General features: G+C 37.5%; 1 protein-coding gene across 1 annotated transcript in view; it reads left to right on the top strand.

Annotated features, from left to right (window-relative positions):
- The window catches only part of CACNA2D3 (calcium voltage-gated channel auxiliary subunit alpha2delta 3), a 452,513-nt gene that overhangs the window by 269,046 nt on the left and 160,615 nt on the right, over nucleotides 1-22,852 (top strand). Inside the window, exons 12-13 of the mRNA XM_085302579.1 lie at nucleotides 17,025-17,103; nucleotides 20,929-21,062. Of these exons, the coding sequence (XP_085158705.1) occupies nucleotides 17,025-17,103; nucleotides 20,929-21,062 (213 nt within the window). The remainder of the gene's footprint in view (nucleotides 1-17,024; nucleotides 17,104-20,928; nucleotides 21,063-22,852) is intronic.

The following is a 22,852-nucleotide window of genomic DNA, read 5'->3' as shown; positions in this document are numbered from 1 at the left end:
ATTGTTAAAAATACTCGTGTCAAGTGGCTGCTCGCAGTTAAGCTTTCTGGTGAAGGCTGAAACAAACCATTGGCTATTTGAACCTTCCCTACATTATCTGCTCTTTTTTGGTACACTTCTTGTTAAACTTATCTTATATACACACTTCTTTTATGGCTTGGGTCTCATACATACTTACTGAATAAAATAAACATTTTGGATCACRAGAATTTAAAACTATTTTGGTGCTAGATTTAAGGCATCTGCTGGCCAAGTGTTTCTGAGCAGTAAGAGGAAACACTATATTGGCATCTATTATTTCCATGGCTCCTCAATGGGCATAGTAATTTTCAAGTCACGGATTACAATCATGGTTTATAAAACATTTTAAAAATGTGTTTTATGAATAACAGCATCATGAATTTGCCAGGAAGATTGTTAACCCTAAGGGAACAGAGGTCCTATGCCATCTATCATTTTAAAGATAATACCTAGTACTTTCAATTTCATGTCGAAATAAATCATCAGCCTGTGTAGGTTAAGGCACAAAAATGTAACAGTCTCCTTTCTGTCTGACTCTGTAAGTCTGTGTATAGCTTCAGCAAATATCATTTTCAGAACTTCATGATGCTTCTCGTTACATTGCACACATTTTTGGAGGAATGGAGTAAAATTTTCTGTTTTTCCCAAGTACACTCATTTTGACAGATCTGCTACCCTYGTTGACATGTGAACTGAAACATTTAATGTGATTCCTCTGAATTTACTAGTTCTGCAAAAGAAAATCAAACTTTCCAGGATTAGACAAATTAGGAGGAACACATCATAAGATGCTTTTGCATCTAGACTATAAATGATGCTGCAAATTTTTGTGGTCTGGTTTAATCAAAGGGTTAAACAAAGTGTTATACACTGTTTGCTGTCTTTAGGTATTTGCTCTGTATTCATGGGCTCAGTTATGTTAATGTAAATAGGCACCTCAACAGCTGTGTCCCCTTAAGCACATTTTATTTAGCAGCTGGGTTATACATGTCACTTGGCAGCCATGGATTTTCAATTTTTCTCTGTGCCAAGGGGGCAGCTGGAATAATTTGCGTGCTCATTAATTTGGGAGAAATATGAGCTGTGTAAGTCAGACAACATGAGTCTTCTGTATGGTGTTGTACAAGGATAAGCGGATCAGGGTAGAAGCAATTTGCCCTGTCCCAAGGGAGCCTTYGTTTTTTAATAAGCTGGTTATGAAAATTCTATTTCTTAGCAATCTGAAGAGTCTAATTAGAGCCTGTAATTTCTCTCATATAACCAGAGTGGATGAAGGTTAACGTTAGGCCTCTAGAGTCTTTTCACATTCATTTACAGACTTAAATCAGGTAATAGTTTGTAGCTAATTAGACCAGTGTATTAAATATTTAGTTTGACTTGATTTAACTCTGAGAACACATGGATGCTGTGGGGCTACATAAAATGATGAAGGAGAACTAAATTTAATTTTTAATCAAAGGTAAACGTAAAGGCAGTAGAGTAATTTTTGTACTGACTAGTATACTTTGACAGCCTGAGCAGCAATTGCCTCCAGTTGGCTGAAATGTCAAGATAAAGGAATACGATGTCTGTTTAATGCCCTTGCTGTAACACTTTGACGGTTCAAACAATTCATGGTTTATAGGCACTGTATCTGAAGAATAATATGATTTTCAGCCTGGCAGACAGTTTTTATTTAAAATCTCATTTATTTTTCTGTCCACCAAGTCAGCAATTTTGGAAATATTTCCTTAAAGAAACAGTAGTGCTTCTTGGTATAGAAGCTTTTGATTAACCGCTGCTGGAAGTCCAGCAGTAAGCACGCATTCCTACCAGAGTCTGCCAAACAGTGGTTGTGCTGTTCCATCAGAGAAGTCTCCACATTTGCAACTCTTTTGCTTTGTCTGACTTTTGTTTTCAATTAATTAGCAAGATCGTAACATTTTATGGGCAAATGTTTTCCTGTTCCTGTACGTAAAGCCTTTGGTTCTATTCTAATACGCCTGTAAATTTCAGAATGCTTTCGGTGAGAAGATTTCAGCACAGTTTTCTGTGCTACATTGTAAAGCTCTTGCTGTTACTAGTTGGGTTTCTAGAGCTTGAGATTGAAAACTCTTATTTCAGTTGTTGGCAGAATCAAATATGGGCTTGCAAAGTTGAGYCCAGCACCATGCTATCTTGTACCTACAAATGGTTGGTTCAGACACAGGCAGATTGATTTGCATCTACTCCTAATATAGGAGAATTTGCTCAAGTCAAATCTACCTGAAAAAAGTCATGTAGACATAGCTAGGTCATTAAATACAGAAGCTTGCTTAAACAGAGTGGGTTTTTTTAAGCTTTCATGAAATAGATGTGTACATACCTGTAAGGCACCACATGTTAAAGTATCTCCCGATCATATTTTAAGCAACTAGAGATTTTTAGTAATGCTCCAGAATTAGAGCAGGAGTGACTATGGTTCAAATCTCTTCCTGTCTTTGTTTTACTGTTTTTTTTTGTTGTTGTGTAAATTTTATTCTATTTGTTAATTAAATATTTAGCATCTAACTAATGCTGTTATCTAGCAGCATATGCATATATATAAAATGGTATAACACAAGTGTAACTGAGTGGGCATACCAGAAAGCAGAGAATAACCTCGCATCTGATGTCCTTTGTAAGTATCTATTTACAGTTTGATATCTACCAAATCATTCTGTCCTTGATAACAGAATTAAGTGCTTTTACAAGCATTAAGTTCTGTTAGATTTTAGCTGGTCTTCTAGTGAGKTTTTTTTTTWAMYTTTTTTCTTTAATTTTATAGAATTTTATTTCCAGTGAGAATTATACATACTAATTCCTTAGGTTATGAGYATCTTCGTATGGTTTGGTTTATATGTTAACGATATTCTAGTTTAGACTGCAGTCTCACCAGCTCTTCTTCTTCCTAACCCTTCCCATAGTTTCCGTGAGCTGACTCCTTATCCCATAAATTGAGTACAGCTCCTTTTGTCCTGCCTGAAGGTTCAATTAATATTCCTAGGAACTGGTCCTGCCAGCAGTGGAGTCCTTTGCTTGTGTGTGAACAAGACTGCGGATCTAAAACTGAAGTAATTAAAGTGATGAAATACTTCAAAGCGAAGAGGAAAGAATGGTGATAAATGGAAGAGATAAACTAATTTCTATTTTAATTAAGACAAAGTAAGTAAGAAATAGACTGAATAGTTGGCAGAAGAGACAAAAAAGCATCTGTAACCTCAAAATAGTCAAACTTTTCTGGCTATAAGCTTAGTCAGGCCTCCGATTCTTGGCTCATGAGCTGTACCTTTAATCTCAAGTTTCCTCTGCAGCATTTTTTGGATGCTGGGAACTCCATTATAGATTGGTAGAGAATCAGTGATAAAACTTCTAAACATCACCTTATTTTGTTACACTGGTTTCCCARTTTCCAATTTTTATAAAATAGTTTATGACTGCAATAATCCCCTCAAAATCAGCTGTTGYGGGAGATAATAGCTGGTTGTCGGAGCATTAACCACCCTTGACTTCACTCTGGGCTGTTACATAACAAAAGAATGAGCTGGTGGTCAGGCTGCCAGGTGTATTAAATTATATGATGAATTATGGGGATTAGTGTCCAAAAGAGACTAGTGGAGGTTGCCAAACTCATTATCTGATAGGACTGTAGGCTGGACAAAATCTCCGGGGGGAAAGACCAGCGCTTTAGCCATTATGTCATCCCCTAATCTGTGTCTGCRCCGTGCGCAGCGAACGTGTTGCCGTTGTTCTACCCCACGTCCTGGAGCTGGGTAACAACAGAAGTTCAGTGGAGAAGTTGGCCGTGTTTGCTTACTTAGAATTTAGCCTGATTTTGATCTTTTGTCATGCGTTCTTGCAAAGAAATTAGCTATTATACAAGAAAGYTGAGTAGCATAGTAGCAGAAGTTGTATGAGTCTGCTTTTTCTGCAGAGGCTTCAGCTAGATCCAAAAAAGTTAATAAAGTTGCGGTTTCTGTTCTAGTCTCTTTCCTTCCTCTCCATTCAGACCAACTAATTTGTTTAGGGTCACGTTTTGCATTTAAGGAAGAAAATATCTGTTGTTTCAGCAAATACAGCAACATTCTGAAGAATGAAAATAATCAGGGTAGTAGAATTATGTTTAAGTAGTTTATCTAGAGAYGGCTGTTAATGGTTTGTGACAACAGATGTTGAATCTTGTATTTCAGGACCCATCAAGACTAAAAACAAAAATGTCTTTAGCTTTTCAGATGAGGGTATAGAACTCGTCCGTAGCTCCAGTAAATAGTATATTTTACTTTAAAATGGTGACATTGTTATGATAGAAAAACTATATTAGGTAATTATTAGAAGTTTTGAAAATGTCAGTTTAAATTTTCTTATCCCTCTATGCCTCATATAGTTGAACTCATTGTACCATGGCTGGCTCTACCCGTGGATGGACATCAAAAACAGAAAGAATAAAACTTATTAGAACTCAGTAAAATATTTTTAAAATAGTTCTTCAGTAAAAAGGTGTGATACATACACAGCATTCGATGGTGTTGTATAAAGATTTATTGGCACTCTATAGATCTAAAATATTTATAGCACTTTTAACCCATTGATCTCAAAGTAATTTCTAAAGGTGGTAGAAACGTTTCAGCTTTTGTTGAAAGCTGAAAGTTTTTAGTGAAGATAACCAATGGTTTTTGGTAATTTTTTTCCCAAGTAAATGTAACTTTTTGAAAAGGAGACCCTGGGATGAAATTTTCCAGACATCTGTGGAAATTTCCTTTACAAAATTAACTGTTAAATTGCTACAAAGAATTCAGTACATTCAAAGTACACTATTGCAGTTATATTACACTTTGTACATTATTGGTTGCATATGTAACAGCTTTAATACATATTGCACAATGGGGAGGAAAGATGAATTAGAAAATATTCATGCTCCTTGGGCATATTTTGCATTTCTTGTTACATTTTTAAATGGCAAAACTTAACAGGTTATTTAATATACCCTGTTTGCCCCATCTGTCTAATCTTTGCATATAATTCATCAGTGCTAAGCTCTTGCTGTGCCATTCAAAGTAGCCAGTTCACCAGCCTGCCAGGGAATAGGTCTCGCCCAGCTCTCTGAGACCAGTAATTTAAGGTGTATAATGCGGCTAGAACCTGTGTCCCATGTAAAAAGCCTCAGGTGTCTTGTTCCTTTCAAAACCGTATCAAGCATCAAACTCCGTTAGGGAAGTGAAAAGCCTGTGCTAATACGCTTTTGGGCACTTTCTAATCAGATAGGTCTACATCCTGGCACRGTGTAAAATCACAACATAATCTCGTGTTGCTTTGCCAAGACTCTTCTCAAACACAGCGGGGGAATTTTGACAGCGAGAAATTATTCTTCATAAATCTGGAGTTGCCTTACAATTTTCTGTGAATCCACAAAAGAYGTCAATGATCTTCCTCGGTGCTACAGGTTTTTGAAACGTTTTGTAACTTTTTCATGTGTGTGTTCTGCTGGGAGTTTGGAAAACACCCGCCCCGTCCCCGAAAGACGCTCTCACGTAGAACCTGTGGTTTGCTCGAATTTTCGGCAAGTGACTCAGCAGCCCTGTTGCCTGGACGCTCGCAGACGTGCGACATGCTGTTGCTGTCTCCCCAGCACAAGGGATTAGCTGCAGCACCGACTGCCTCTTTCGCTGCACGTGTTTGCTGAGGTAGAGCTGTGCGAAGAGCTGTTTGGGGCGAGCGGGGCGGATGTTTGGGAGAGCAGGGCTCAGCTGCTGGATGATCCCCAGGCCGAGGAAGTGCTCTGTTTTGTTGCCGGTTTTGCTTACAGCATCTTGTTTTGCAGTTAAATAGACCTATTAATTATTTGAGGTTTGTTTCTGTTGAACTGTCCCGTCAGTTTACAGAGTACTTGGGGTATCAAGAAAATAGAAAACACGGCTGTAAAATTATTGTCTGGATACAATGTGTAATTGCAGAAAGGTGAAAATATGAATAAATGTATAAATGCAGACTTTTCCAAAAAAGGGACAGATTTAATATTAAAGGGAAAAAAATGACAGTGAAGAACCCTTTTACTGACTTGTTTAAGGATTCGGTCTCACAAGGTAATGGCTTCCTCCCACTGACTGCAGCATAAGCTGAGACTTTCAGCAATAGGGTAAGGTGTATAACAGGACAGAAGATGCTGCGGTAGTGTTATCTTGTGTTGTTTCACAGCATTTTGTGACCCTCAGCATTAGAATTTTGTGTTATTTCCTGGTGATTTATCAATGCAAATATATCCTTATCCTTTTCACCCCCTTGTAATAAAAGCAAACCAAAATAAAAAGACAAGGAAGAAATTTAGAGATGAGATATCTCTAGAGCTGCACTATTCTTATCACATGCCTGCCCATTGCCCTGTGTGTGGTGCCCTTTACCAYGACCAGATACACTGGAATAATCTCTTGGAACTCCAGTATTATTTCTGGATTGCTTTATGTGAATAGGCTAAAGTTAGAAGCCATAATACATTGCAAAAAATCATGTTTTACAAAGTCACCAYTGTTGCCTTTTGGGATATGAGAAAGTTCCTCATACAAAGACCTGTGACCTGCTAGAATTTTTTGTSCGTGAATCTTAGCAATTCTGAATGGGTCCCAAATGGCTCTCAACAACCTTAATAACTGGATCCAGGACGGCTCCACTCAGGCAAATGCAGCATGGTGATGCCATGCAYCTTAGCACCAGGGTGTAACTGCAGCGTCAGCTGCCTTTTCCCAATGGGGTCTTCGGAAGCAGAACTGTGTAAAGGGCTGCTGAAGGGCGTGGAGGAGGAGGTGATTAGGTAAGGAAGGAGTAGCAATTAGTACAGTGTAATTTTGGAAGGGAGAATATTCTCTGCAATAGAAGTATAAATAAAACCTCAAGCTCTTTCTAAGTTGAAAAATAGTTTAAACTTACGTACTTTTGGAGTTTGAACCAGAAATAGAGGTCAGAAAATTATAAAGCAGCAGGACTCCAAAGAAGAAATGCCAGTTCCTAATGCTTAAAGGATGAATAGCTTCTGAAAAAAAAGAAAAGCTATTGTATAACTAATTTTAAAAATATTCCCACTGTAACAATGGAGAAGACGAAATGGAACATGAATAATTTATAATCAAAAAGAGATACCGTTTATGAAGAAACAAGCAATTTAAAATATAAAACGGAAATAGCAAAAGAAAGAATCAGAAACTAACCCTGGCAAACTTGCAGTGGAGTTAACTTACACTTATGTTTTGTACCTCTTGTTAGAGTTTCAACTGAATAGGGAGCCTGCATTATGATACTGTTTTGAGTAGAAAGATGGATTTGCCTGGAAGAGGTGCCTGTGAAAATTTCAAAAATGAACATTCTTTTTCTCTTTTTTCTTGTTTTTTACCTTTAGCTCTGTTACTCTTCCCTGCATTCTTCTCACCTGCTCTTAGTCATATTCAAAAAGAGCGAACCAGGACTTGATTTTTGTTTGCAATAGACTGACAACGCTGTCCTGGGGGATTGTATTTATAGGAGTGGCAACGGACCAGCTCCTTAATGAAAATTATTAATCACTCTGCTTTTAATCAAAGATAAACATTGCAATATGTTTTTTATTTTTTGAACTATGTGAATGTTTAACGCCTCTTAGATAACACAGTATATTTTAAGCAGGTTAGGAAAAGAAGTGTATGTGAAAAAATGAGTCTTCTTTTTACTGGATGTCCATCTTCACTTTTCAGATGACAGTGTGCAGCCTGAGTTAAAATATRCTTAAGGGAGACCAGTGTTTTTCTTTTTTTCTCAAAGTTCTATTCACAAACACATGAATTGCAGCCACCTTCATTTTTAGGTTCACAAAAAAATTTTTTTTAGGTTCACTAATTTCTGGGTGGCCTGTGGTGTACATGACCACTCCAGTACCTGCATTGACTGTTCCTTACACTTTCTGCTATTTGCAAGTGTACAGTTTGGTGAATTTGACAGTAAGGATTGCTTGGAGGAATGTCTCGGGTGGCCAGATTCTCCACCCAGTTTTCAATGTGTTCAAAAACACATTGAAGTATACAGATAGTGCCTATCATTGGTCTAGACACAACAGAAGTTGCTGGGGGAGTCTCCAGGACTGTCCAAAACTTCCTCCTGGAGAACTTCTGTAACAGTTAAGCCAATTCTTCGTGATGAGGCTACTTAGGTGTTCAGTCAGTCACTTAGTCTCATGYTGGTCCGTTGTCTCAAATTAGTCCATTTGCTGATCTATGCAGAGACTAGCTGGGGAGTTCCTGGACGACCATAACTAATAATTAAGGAACAAGCCTGGATTTTATCCTTATATCCCACTTATGACTTAAATTCAACAGGTCTTGCAACAAGACTGGTTATTTCTTGGTGAGCCAGAAAAGAAAGGCTTTTTTGCTGAAGGTGTCCATGAAATGGTTTGCAGCAGAAACAGAGGTCTCTACTGTCAGCTGTGAGCAGAAGTCCAATTTCCTCTTCCACACAGTATTTTAAGTTTTTAGAAATACTATTTCACCAGCTGTTTGATATGACTTCRCAGTTCCACTGAGCAGAATCTTGCAGATTGACTTGTCATGCTTAACATAGAAAGAGGTCCCTGTTCTCCTCTCTGTTGCCAGCTGAATGAAGTTTTAGAGGTGAGGACAGTTCAGGGACTGCAGATTACTCTGTGCATAATGGATGAAATTGTTAAGTGGATATTTCAGATGAAGCGGTTAGCACTGAAATAGCTGTCATTTAAATCATCATTCTTAGTTTTCCTTACTAATGGTTGAGTGTTTATGTCCCTGAGATTATATATAAACGGCCTGTCCAGAGTTTAAAGGTTTGCCTTTAGAAATTTTCCCAGATGTAAAAGCAAGAAATTTATAAACAATATTCTCTTATTTTTCAAAATGGGAGGGGATGCAATTAAGAATAGAGAACAAAAACACATGTAATATGAACTATGATCTGTGCCCATGTAAGGCAACAAGAGTRTAAAACAAAGAGAGAAAATCAGAGAGAAAATAGGTTAAAAACAATGATAATATATACAGTTAAATATCTACTATTATTTATATATTTACTCTGTTGCTATAAATTTTTGTTTTTGTCTGAACTGCTGAAGTTGCTGATTCAACACTTTAATATTGTTTAATTCAGCTGTGTAAATGAGAGTAGTTACCACCACAACTTGCTGCAAGAACTGTTCATATGTTGTGTTTCCTCACAGTAGCTAGTTTGGACCACAGTCCACAATCTCACGCAGAGAAGCTGACCTTCATAAAAGGCACTCTTGGAATTAGTCTGGAATTCTTTAACAGGAATATTATTACACAGTTCAGAATCATTTGAGCTTATGCAGAAATCTTTTAGTAAGAAAAGTAACTGAATGGAGAATGTTCTGTCCCAGAACTGATCCTCCTAGGTCAGGACTGAGACATAATAACAAGATAATATATGGGAAGTTTCTACAGCTGCTGTTTTAAAGATAATTAAAATACATCAATCTCAAWTGATATTCTTTGTCATTCAACACTCACTTTAGAAAAAAATTGAAAAATACAGAACGAGAAACTCACAAGCTCTATTAAAGATTCTAATCCCACTGTCTTCAGTTTCTGTAACGTTGCTGTAGAGCTCTCATCCCATTTTCTGTTAACATTGGCATAAAGGAATAATACTCTATGGCATATCTGAAGGCGTTGCATACTGTGCAGAAATAGCAAATATAGTTTCAACGASGAAATTTTTGCTATTAGGTCAATATTTACATTCAGTAAGTTTGATACTATCTACAATTTTCAGTTTTGTAAATAGGATATAGCAATTAAAAGCTAGTGCTTCTGCTCAAGAATATTTCCTTCCTCCACAGCTGACYATTTATGTTAATCCTTGATGTGGTTGTTGCCACATTTTGCAGGTCAGATACTGAAAAWTTTTGATTTGACTATTTGGTTCTCAAACATCCTTAAAAGTTTGCAATTTTACTCAGAACTGGAAAACTGTATTTCTGTCATATCCTTCTTGCCAGAGAGGTGCTTATTTCTAGCTGATGAAGAAAATTCCTTCTCAGATTGAAATGGTCTTTTGATTCAGTCAGAGCTACTGGAATTGCAAGGTGTTCTTCTCATTTGGCTCATACTYAATTAGCCTAAACATATGTAGACTATGTAAATGTTGTTACTGGATCTTCTGGGACTAGCCCATAACACCTTTGATTTTATTTGGGCCTTCTTAATTAAAATGTTCTCTTCATATGGAGTCACTTTTAGTGTCTAATACTAAGTGTTGCAATGATGCGGATGTATCAGCATGTGTGGGTACGTAGCTGAACTCATACTTTCTATTGATATTTTATGTAGAGTCCATATATACTAACARTACAGATCTTGGAACAAGACACTTTATCTGAGACAGAGGTTTCTCCTCCTTCCTTGTCTATTATAAATGTTAGAAATTTCAGTCATATGCTTCAATACTGTATATTTGTGTCAATGTACTATACTATTCAGTTACTACATACTACTAACGCTACATCTGCGGAAAGGATTGTTTGAACAAAACAGACATTTCATGTGATCGTTTTTCAGAGAACTGCATGGACATGCTCTCCATGGATTGCTCACTATTCAATTACTCCTCTTTAGGTATGCAAAGAAGGAAATACAGTGGTCACTATTAACAGTTGGTACCTTGCAACATTGATCTTACATGACATCTAAGGATACAGATGTTAAATCTGGTGCCTAATGTCTAGTCTATCTACAGTGATGCTTTCAAAGGTAATACAGGCACTATGTCCTGTTTTTACAACATACACAAGCATGTTGGTGCGTAAGTCTTGTCCACATGCAGATGTTGAACTAACTTGCATTTATTCTGCAGAGTTAATGCAGTACTTCTGTAATATTGGCTTAGTTATGTTATTAAGTAGATGTAGAAAACACCTAGATAACTAGGGTTACCTTATATACCCAGTTTATTGGTATCATGCCATCAATTACATGGATGCATCTAGAAGTATTACATAGAATTTAACCGTATACCTATCCAGAAGAATAAAACTAGCATAAAAGAGAGAATAAAAATATCATAAGAGGTATGTAGATTCAAACTTGTTTTTAAAATTGAGATTTAGATATAGAATTATTCAGGCAYGTGTGGAAGTTTCAATTTTAGTAATTTGTTACCTAACCCATTGCTGTGATCTCTGACACCAGAAAATAACATGACAAGCATTTATTTTCTAAAATTACTTCTGCACTGAATGGCTAGGCACTGGTGAGTGTTTCCCATGGCAAGTTCATGGTAAATTAAATTTACTTCAGTGAGTTAAATGAACTGATAAGACAAAACCTTTAGAAGTAGTGCGATAATTAGAATTGTGTTCTGTCAGAGCTGATTTTGAGGATTGTTTTTGCTCTTCTGAATGAATTATTAAACTATATTCATAAAATCTATACATGTATCTTCAAAGTGAGCATGAAAGACTTTAATTTCTCAATAATGTTTTTATTTTTTAACTAAAATAGTATTTTGTGACCTCAAATGATTATTTTCTTATTCAGCCATTGTGAGTAATAAGTCAGTTATATTGAATAATGGACATTATGGGAAGTGGTATTTCAAAATTACAGGTTCTCTTATATTTCATTTTATAAAAGACAGAAATGACTTTTGCTTTTATACTTCGCGATGAAGCTAGTAAACATCTTTTATACAACATGTGCGGTGACTGTAGAGAAAAATACAGCACTCATTAGGATAAGGAAAGAAGCAGCACTTAAAGGAACTCCGATCACTCATCTTCAGTGCCAACCTTCTATTGTATTGCTTTTATTTCTAGTTTTTCAAGTAGTGTCAACCAATTAGCAGCATTTTTGCTGATCCTTGAAATATTTTCTAGAGAAACTGCAAACACCACATAAACTCGAAGTATAAAAAAGCTTCAGAGAAAAATCATTAAAATCCTTGCAACAGTACCAGTACAAAAGACAGTCCATTCCTCATGATGATCTATGATACCTATTTGTTGAGATTTTATTATTTGTAGGCTTACTGGAGTTTGGTTGCTGCCTAAACCTGTTATCATATTTACCACTCATCCTTTCAGATAAGACTGGTCTCCTTTTATTAGGAACACACTGTAGTTTGATTCTTTATAGATTAAAGCAGATCATTAGATATAACTCTCTCAGATGGATTCGGTCTCTTCCTTATAGGCTGTGCTCTAGTATCATTTTCATGAAGATAAACTGTGACAGTGATTTATGTTGTATTTTGAGGGTATAAATCTCCCTGTGCCCTTTCACTTCTGCTGAGAGAATAAAGATTTTGCTTGTTAATGCTTTTGGGAGCCATCATCAAAGCATGAAAGTACCTTTTTTAATGCTACACTCTACAGAGTCTGAGTAGGATTATGAATGTTAACTGATTCAGACTAATTAATAAAAGCAAGCAATCTGTGTATAGTTTTTAAATAATATAAATCATGATTGCTTTCTGTGTATAGTTTATCTCTGAAAGAATGGGTAACATTTGGTGATTTAGATCTTGTCTCCAGGCGTGATGATAATGCAATGCAATGATCTGGCCATTAAGAAATTGGCCCAAAGGAAAATGAAGGATTATAGTATCACAATGGAGAGTAAAGAAACTTCCCCAAAACATTTTAAAACTTTTTGTAAAAAATATTATGTGAACTTAATATAAGATTGGGATATTCTACAAATCATTTTTCACCTCACTGCAAATGAGAATATTGCTTTTTTAAAAAAATATATGAAATTGAATTATTTTTTTTAACTGCATATGAATTAAATTAGAGGTCACAAGTTCATCACATCTCGACATTCTTTTGAGTTTAGTTAGTTTTCTATATAATTTAAGTGTGTCTGCTTTGTAAATGTGAGACCAAATTAGTGACTGAATAAAATGTTCTGAAGCATTGTTTTGTTTTGTRTAACTTTTTAATGATTATGATAGAGTACTTGTAGAAAAGTTTGGATAATGACAGTCCTATTAAGAATACTGATAAAAAGATAAAGGGATGTGATATGGGGTTTAGCTGGAATTCCTAATTCATCTACAAAATGTCAATTTTTATTTGTGAACTTAAGCTACTTTATTTTCAAACTCCACAAAATGTAAAAGCAGTTATGTCTGTTATAAAATGAATCAAATATTGAGATTGTTCTAAAAAAAAAGATGATTTCATAAAATCATTTAGGTTGGAAGGGACTGTTGAAAATCATTTTGTCCATCTGCCTGCTTAAAGCAGGTGCAGTTTGATCAGGCTGCTCAGGGACTCGTTTAGTCAAATTTTGAGTCTCTCCCAAGCTGCATATCGTGCAGCCTCTCTGGGCAATGTTTTCTAATATTTTATCACCCTCATAATGAAAAGGTTTTTTATTATCTAATCAGAATTTCCCAACTTTTGTCCATTGCATCTTATTCTACTACTGAGCACCTTCAAGAAGAGTCTGTCCCTGTGTCCCTGTCTTTTTTTTTTTTTTTTTTTTTTTTACCTTCCCATTTATAGTTGTACACAGCAATACTATCTCCCATTGGTCTTCTCTTCTTGAGGCTGCACAAGCCCAGGTCTCAGCCTCTCCTGGCACATCGTGTGCTCCACTCCCCAACCATCTCGGTGGGCACCTGCTGGACTCGGTCCTGCACTGGGGAGCCCCAGACAGTAGTCAGTGCTCCAGATGTGGCCTTGCATCAGAGCAAAGGGAAATAATCGCTTCTCTTGCCCTTGCTAATACAGCCCGGCATGCAGGTGGCCTCTTTTACCTCGTAGGCTCACTTCTTGTTGGCCCAACAGCCTGTACTGTTGCGTTGGGTTATGCCATGCCAGATAAAGACTTTGTATATACTTCTGTTGAATCCCTCTTGAGGTTTCTGTCAACACATTTCTCCTGCACATTGAGGTCTCTCTGAATACCGGTCCTGCCCTGTAATGGCACCCACTCCTCCCAGTTTGGTATCACACAGAAACTTGTAGTGCATCTATTCTGTACTACAATGTGTAAGTTAGACTCCAGTTTTTCTTCAACACAATATTCCTACTAATGGTAAAAAGTGGAACAAGTAGGCCCCTTCCTACTTTCTGGCAATTTGTGAGCAAACTACTGATTGTTGTAATGAGTAATTCTAGAAKAATTTTCTTTTGACATTATATAAGCTTTTTGCTACTGATCTTTCCAGATTAGAGGTGTGTAGGTGTGTGTGAAGATGCTTATACTTAAAAATGAAACAACTGTTGCTCTGAAATAAGCCTGTTATAGGAAATGTTCGTCTTTGCCATTTAAAAGTCTGACTACACTCTTGGAATCAAAGCTCGCTGCTCTTGTTGGAGGCTTGAAGAACACAATGTTGCCTTTTTTCACTTCTAAAACATGAATTCTGCTTTTGCATTTTGCAGCAGGACACACAACTGTTTAATGACTGGCTGTGAAATAATAACGCCTTCCTCAGAAATTCTCCTATAGCTCTAGAAAAAACTGTTTATTTCCCTCACTGTTTAGCTAAGTTCAAGTCTTCTGTGTTGGGCAGAGCTAAATAACTTCTCTTAAAACACATTCTTTAAATTTATCTCTCATTTCTTCCTACATCCATTCTGACACTGCTAACATCTTGGAAGTCATGGCCTTAATTATATAAATCTAATTTCCTCTGAAACTTTCAGGCCATAATGAAGATTTGAAGGAAATCATCTGCAATGTACTAACTGTACTGTTTTCATTCCTTAAACATTTTTAATGTCTCCATAGAATAGAGAAATACATCAATAAGAAATAGGAAAAATACAATACCATAAAAACCTTCAAAGATTTAAGTCTTGTACACCAAATTCAATTATTTTACTTCACTTGCATAGAAGTTTTTGTAATGTATCCTGGAAAAATAACCTGTGTGTTGATGTGGTTTTACTTGGTTACTTCTACTTGGGTAGYCACATAGAAGATGAGAAGCTGTTAGATCAGGTCCTTTGCCCTGAAAGTGCAGAACAGATTCCTCCAATTAGCAACACATCAGCTACAAAGCTTTCACTGCCCTTGATCTTCATGGAAAAGCCAAGAAGCAGTAATAACACCAAAATTAAATAATAACGACAATTTAATATTAATGCAAAAAAAAAAAATGGTGCTGTATTGTTATGTCCTAAATAGTACCTTCTAAATGTTAACTCTACCTTCTAAATGTTAACTCCATGTACTTTCATGTTGCATGTTGGAAAAACTTGATAAGTGTGATGCTTTGAGAAGAAATAAGTATTGTGGTATTATGAAGTAAACTTTCAGATTGCCAAATGCTAAATCTGAGGAAAGATCAAAAAAAAAAAAAAAAAAAAAAAAAAAAAAAAAAAAAAACACAAAACAACGCTAATCTTGGATTTAGTAAACTTAAGCGAGTATACTCTTCAGGGGTGCATGGGGAACATCGCATTGCAAAAACCATCATGCAGTTTGGCATCAGTGCTTCATGTTAATGAAAACTGTATAGGAGAGAGAGTGCAAGTCAATGCAGAGACATTTTAGCAATACTTACTGATGACTRTACTACAGCCTGTTTGTGCTAATATTGTTATTTTTGTGAGCACAAAAGTCAATCAAAAATGTATCAAAACATAACGAAAAATGATAGGTAAGGTGAAATAAGGAAAGCAAGGAAACCATCTGCAGTAGAGATGCTGTTATGTTTGTATTTTTAAAATAATTATAGATTCATCCTCTATACTGGCTTTATTGAGTGAATTAAACAGTCTCATTAACCAAAGTAAATGAGTTTATTGTTTAGCTATCTGTCCTAAATGTGTGTCTGCAGGGATACTCTGTGAGATGGGACCCTGTTTTGGCCTTAGGTGCTGAGTCTTTTCCTCCACTGCGCAGGGTAGGTGCTGCCCTGGAGAGGGTGCGCTCTCCAGGTGTTGTGGAAGTTGGGGCTTGTGGAATGAGAAACATGAACCTTAGCATGGCAAGGGCTATCCCATGAATAGCATAGGGCTGGTAGCATTTTATACTGCAGTAGTGTACTGTGAAAATAAATTTTCAGTTGTTTCCAAGGTATGTAAAATAATGGGACCTTGCACCTAGCTCTGTTAGATAGGGAGGAACTGAGGAAAGGGTATACAAAAGAGTGAAACATTTCACTGGAAACTTTCCTTTGCTTTTTAAGTGGTAGCTGTCTGAAGCTGTTAAAAAAGACAATTTTGGATATAAGTGTTGTAACTTGGAACTGTGAAGTACAGTCAAACAAGCCTTTGTATTTAGCATGTAGCAAGGGCTATCCTGCATCCAAGTTTTCCAATATGCCGTTTCCAGGATGCCCTTCTCTTCCAAGAAATTTTATCCAGGCAGAATTTAAGAAAGTTGATCATTTTTCTGGGATTTCTGAACAAAGATCCCAATGTGTGTGTGTGCGTGCGCACAGATCCACTGCACAGTGGTTTGCACAGACATTTCTTTCTGGAAAATGTGGCAATCTTGACTGTGATTCCACAGTTTATCATTTGACAGCGCAGATGCAGACTGTGGGTGCCTATCTTGGTGTCGACAAAGGTACGGAGATGTACAAGCCTTGCTTTTGAAAACCAGTAGGTGCTGGCTTGCCTGTTGTTTCAGGTCCTTCATCTACAGAAGTAAAGAATTTACTAATTAAATGCCTCTTYCTCCAAACCAAAGCAATTATCTGTTCCGAATTGTCTGAAGCACATAGCTTTTCTTGTGCCCTGATTGTTTTAGCTTATTCTCATTTGTTGTTAACCATGACTTAGGTTAAAWGCCAGATTTTAAAAACGTCTGAAGAGATAAGCCGTTTTGTTAAATAGAACAAAAGCGATATTTTACCATGAAGACCTCTCTGTCAGAGAGTTTTTATTTATTTTTTTTTAAACTTTCTGTGCTGTTTAACCAATCACACTTTTTCAGAGAGGGTCTGTCCACATGAATTGCACATCTGTATCTGAAGTTCCACTGTACATGTTTTAAACAAATGACTGTGATATTAATAGACTTGATCTCTTGCAGGTTCGTATTTTCACCTATCTGATTGGAAGGGAAGCCGCCTTTGCTGATAACCTGAAGTGGATGGCCTGTGCTAACAAAGGTTGGTTAATCTTCAGCTGAAAACTTTGCTTTCGAATGTTACTGAGCACATCTTCCTGCATATCTGATATCTGCAGATATGGTGTCACTGACAGCTGATCAGAGATGATGGCTTGTTTTTTCCAGACAAGCAAAAGACATATTTATCTTCAGCATATTAGTTCAAAATGAAAAAAATATTTGAAATGTATTTTGCTTYCCTTAAAATGCACATGAAGCTTTTTAATGACGTGATCTTCAATTTTTGTTCATGGAGTTAGTTGTAATTTCAAACCATTTGTCCTGTTATAGTTGCTGTTACTCAGTCAGAATTAGTTTAGTTCTTAAGAACCCCGGGTATGAGTCCTATTGCGTTAGGCACAGTATGTAACAGCAGACATCCTGCCCCTTGAGGAACTGACAGTGTAATTGAAAAAACAGATTTATTTTCTGTAAGGAAGGAGCATTAAAACATGTAAGATGCTGAGATGCTACAGTAAAAGGATTAGCTAATGTAAATAAGAATGATTCAGGAAAAAAAAAAGATTAATCATCAGGTTTTCCTTTAACTACTCTTGGAAAAGTTCTTTTCTTTTTTTTCCTTTGTGCCACATTACATTATGATAAATTGCATCAGGTGCTATCCATTTAGTCATTATTGCTTAACTACTGTTGTGTCCAGCTGATGGAAATTACTCAGTTTGAAGTCTTGTCTTAATCAGCTAATATTACACCATAATTTAGTTTTAGTAATAGTATAAGAATCCTTTGAAGCATCTTTTTGAAGACAATTTAATCAACAAAATCTTTTAGCTTTTTAGACCAGCACTACAGATTCATAAAGATCTAAGTATAGCAGCTCAGAAATTAGGACCAGGCTATGGAGTCTGCCTCAGCAGATCATCTGGTCCACGTCTCCCTCACTCCCAGAGGGAGAACAGTGGCCACCTTTGTCATTCTTCAGGACTGCTTTGTTCTTTCGAGAATCGCATTGCTGTTGTGCAAGTATTTCCGGTGTCTGAAACTGAGGAAGGTGGTGAAAAGCATTTGATTTAGCAACAGGTAAATAGAGTTGACCTGGCTATTTTTTTCCCCCCAGAATCTTACTCATACAAGCAAGATTCTAATTAAACAGTTCAATGACTGTTTCTTCTATACCATTTTCTTTTTTTTCAAAAATATTTGAATTCTTTTCAACAATAATTGCTTTTGGATATTTTACAATGAAAAARGCTTTTACCTCTGATCGGTAATTAAATATTTTTATAGTCTTTTTAATCACAATTGGAAGCAGCGTAAGTCATCTTACGCTGTACATCAAGCTGTATGGATTTAGAACATTTTTGGCCACAGCCTAGCCTTGTCTTTCGGTGAAACGGAGGATTAGAGCACAGACAGTTGAGCAGTGTAGTAGAGCTGGTCTAAAGATTGTCKGAATGACTGGACTGCGGTTTACTTCTTGCATGGGTGGGCCAAAGTATGTTGCCGTCACTGAGGGTCAATGACCCTAAAATCAATTTTCCTTGCAGTGATTTTCCACTTAGAAACACAACATAGATGAAGGCTGTTTGTGGGGTTTCCAGCTGACTGGATGGTGGACAGCAGTCTTTTCCTTCAAAATRGGTCTCAGGGGAAATTCATACCACCTTGCAAAACTTCTTTAGCTTCTAGATTCCAATGGTGAAACCATGAAACTCCCCCAAGCATGTTTTTCTGTTAACATTTTTGTATGTAAGTAGGGCATATCTAGAGGGAGTTGGGCTTAATGAAGCAAAACAGCAGACCATTTCAGACACATTAAAAGGTGGAAGAACCCCAAAGTCCCTCTAGAGTGGTTTGTRAAATTYACAGTGATTTACTCTTCCGTATCATAAGCAAGTGCACAGGAAGGGAGGTGAAAAAAGAAAAAAAAGGTTCAGTAAGATCCCCAAAAGAACAAAGGTAAAATTTTCCTAATGCTCAGTGTGCCAGGTTTTAAAGCAAGCAGGCACTACCTTTCCCTCAGCGGGCACTGCCATCAGAAAGTTGTAAAAATAAAGGTGGGAGTTAATGCCTTAGTTACTCACAAAACAGCCAGTATTGAACACCTTCCCCCCTCCCCGTAAAAGTCTCTCCCCGCTGCATTAGGACAGCCTCTCATTTGAACATTTGTTTATTTTCGTTATTTATGCAGCATCGGTGCGGTGGGCACGGTGCAAAATGGACGGAGGAGGGGACTGATCCCTGCAGCAGCGGGGCAGGGGCAGGGAAGAGCGCTCGGCCTGGCGGGGGGCTCCGCGCCGCGCCGCGCCGTGCCTGCCCGCCCGCAGCCCCCTGAGGCGAATCGCGCCCAGCCGCAGCAGCAGCAGCTCGTAACGGCGCGGCCGCGGCGCCCCGCGCGCGGGGGCTCTTGCGGAGGGAGGCYGCCGGCCGGGTACGGACGCCGCTCGCCTGCCCGCGAGGCCTCCCGGGCAGGGGGTGTTCGCCACGGGAGCTGCTCCGCTGCGGGGGGACGGTGAATTCCCTCCTCCGTCCCTCCCCAGCCAGGATTTCTTTAGTTCTGATATTTTATTTGCCGCAAGAGTATTGCATCCGTCTCGTGCAGTGTCCATAAAACGGGAAATGCCGCGCTCTGCTTAAACAGCCTTCGGAGCCATTTTGAGGAGTTCTGGGTCTGCTGGTGAGGTTTACAGGAAAACAAGCAATCGAAAAACACTGGTTTGCAATGACTGTGTAACATGGAAGGGCAGCTCACTTGCAGAGCACGTGTACTTAGGTTTAACCACATTTTTATCTGYATGTGATGGTTGGCATTACCAAATCTTACCTGTTTGCTTCACAAATGCTTCCCGTCAGGGAGTGAAAAGGCAGCTCAGACAGTAAGGGGTGCTGAAGTGGCATATGCGGCTCAAAGGTTCTTTCCAGCTTCTGCTCTTTCTGATAAAGATTGATATTCCAGCGCTGCAGAAGATGTGATCATGTCAAAAAATTAAATATTGTAGGAAGGTCTCTTTCGAGAGAACTGCACACTGATCTTCTCTTGAAGAAGAAGAAGAAGAAGAATGCATATGGAGGGGGAAAGGATGCATTTAAATAAGCCCTGATATACCTGGCAATTTGCCAGTCCTTACCTTGCATGACATGGGTTCCAGGCACCAAGGTCACCGTGTATAAAGACACTTGGCGTTCGAGCCCTGAAAAGGAAGTGGTGACAGCTCAGATGGCCTTTCTGGCCTTTCCCATTCTCACTGCTGTCAGGTTGTAGGAGATATGTTTTAAAGGATTAGCAAAGTTGTGATCACTTAGCCAAGCAATTCTAGGTGTAGTCTCCATCCTCAGTGAGCTGCCGTTTGTAAATAGCATGTTGCTGTTACCTGAGGTTTAGCGACRTCCTGCAAGAATGGGCGATTTGGAGCACGTGAAACTGCGGTTCTGCTGCAACTGCTGTTTTGTGAGTGTAGTTCAAATCTGTAACGTTTCTTGGAACTGGACAGGCTTTGAATGAGACGTTATACAAATATAATACCAGTTCTTATTTCTCAAGTATGTACCATTAAATAAATAAATAAAAAAAAATCCCCAAACTACTACTTCACTGTTAAACATCAAAAGTTTCCAGAGCTGGCAGTGCTGTTGTCTGTAGCAGCCTTGGGAACTCAGTCCTTCAAGCCTGACACAGTTTCAGACTTCTGCTCTCACCAGCTAGTACTGTTTGAGGCTGCTTCTCATCAAATATTCCCTCCTTGCATTTCTCTGGAAATAAACAAGCAGAAAACATGAAAGATACAGCACATGTTATACTCCGCGTTACAGTCTTCCTTCGTTTATTCTGTCTGGTTTATAACTTGGAATTGTGTGTTTTCCACAGGGTTTTTTACTCAGATCTCTACCTTAGCTGATGTTCAAGAAAACGTCATGGAATATCTCCATGTTCTTAGCCGTCCAAAGGTTATTGACCAAGAGCACGATGTAGTATGGACTGAAGCATATATCGACAGCACTGTAAGTCCGCATGAGAAAGCAGTTAATATAGATTTACTGCATATAATGGGGAAACAGGATCAAAGCTGTTGTTATGTTAACAACACTAGGTGTGTAACTGATGCGTATCACTGGAATGTGGAATTTGGGAGTTGATATCTATATGTTATAAATAAATAATTCAAGATGACAGAACTTCAGCAGCTATTTATAAGTTATAGAGAAGCATACAAATTAGTAAGACAAACATGACTAACAGCAACATTTTTGAATTTATGACCTCCAAGTGTGCATTTTTCTTTGTCAAAAATGGACAGTGAACAAAAATTGATTAGACTGAATATTTTTTTCTAAATATTTTAAAACATATCAATGAACCTGTCAGTATGAAAGCACAGATTGACAACAATCAATATTTTTAGTATATAAAAGGTAGGTGGCAACTATGATGTCTCAGTGTGAATAGTAGTGAGAAGATTCTGCATTTTCAGGTGGGTTGAGTTGGTGATCTGTTAACAACATTGTCATAAATGTCCAATTYTGTGTTGACATATGTGAAATGTGAGAGTTGATGCAGAATTATCTGTTCTGCGGTGGCTGAGAATACCTTGTTTTTTAACCATTTGTGGTAAATCATCAGTGTTGCAGATAAAGGTTGTTCATTTCGGTTGCTTGATCTGGAATAACTTTTTACCTATTTTTCTTCTTATTCAATTAAAATATTTTGTTTTGTATATTATCCATAGAAGCCGAGTTTGCAGCAATATTTGACATTTAATGCAAGTGATGCTAAGTATTTAATCTAGTGAATAGATCACAAATCACTAGTGGCAAAGTTGTTTCCTTCTTTTTCATTTTAACCTTCTACCTTCATGAAAAGGAAGTCAGGTAGGAGAACTGCATCAACTTCACTTTCTTTTTTTAAAGTACTTTTTAGTTTTGAAAGGCTGTAATACTTCTAGGTTGTTTAGTTTTAAACCAACACAAAAATGTTCTAGAGAAAACAATAGAGTATATAGTTTTGCTTCAGCTTCATGTTTCCTTAAGTGTTTCTTTTCTGTTCTTCAGTTGTGGTCATGGGTAGAACAATATGAAATGAATGCTAAAACTGCACTGCACTTAGAGAAACAAAAATTTGCTTGGAAATACTGATTTGAAGGAATTTATTTTTATTTTGTGCTTTTTTTAAAGAGTATATTAATCCAGTCTGCTCTTTAGTCTTTCTTTTATTGAAACATAAGGGTGAGAAAAACAGTAACTACTCTTTTCACCATCTCGTCAGGGCATCTCATGAATTTGGAAGAAAAAATAGGAAAATCTAGCTCTCATTCATTTCTTTTCTATGCTTGAAGTAATCGGGGTGTGTGTGTGTGTGTGTGTTGAGGGGAGTTCATCTATCTCTTAGAAAGAGTAGCAGGAAGAGATCTGTGTAAGTGGCATCTTAGTGTAACTCTCCTTCTTGTCCTTGGCCTCTGAATCTTGGATTAAAAGTGTCATTGCAAATGAAACCTTGCTCCATTTGCTCTCTTTCTTAGCACCAAGTCCTCCCCCTCTCATACCAACAACGTTCAAAATGTTGTTTCAGAATTAATTTTACACTTTGCTCTCTTTCTCCTCTGTTAGTCTGTGTTTCTTGGATCACCACGGAGAGAAAAACATTTGGAAAAGTTAGTCTAGCTTTCAGTAATTCTCCCCTGGGTTATGGAAAGTCAAAGCAAAATGAACAACTTAATATTGTGTGAAATGCTAACCGAATACAGCAGGGGTGAGTAAATGTGAATGTACGCTTAAGAACACTAGAGGGAGTGTAG

This window comes from Rhea americana, unplaced genomic scaffold (genome assembly GCF_003343005.1).
Source record: "Rhea americana isolate MKP2758 unplaced genomic scaffold, rheAme1 scaffold_19, whole genome shotgun sequence".
NCBI classification, from domain to species: Eukaryota; Metazoa; Chordata; class Aves; order Rheiformes; family Rheidae; genus Rhea; species Rhea americana.
The sequence above is the reverse complement of the archived record's forward strand: the minus strand, read 5'-3'. Positions and strand labels throughout refer to the sequence as shown.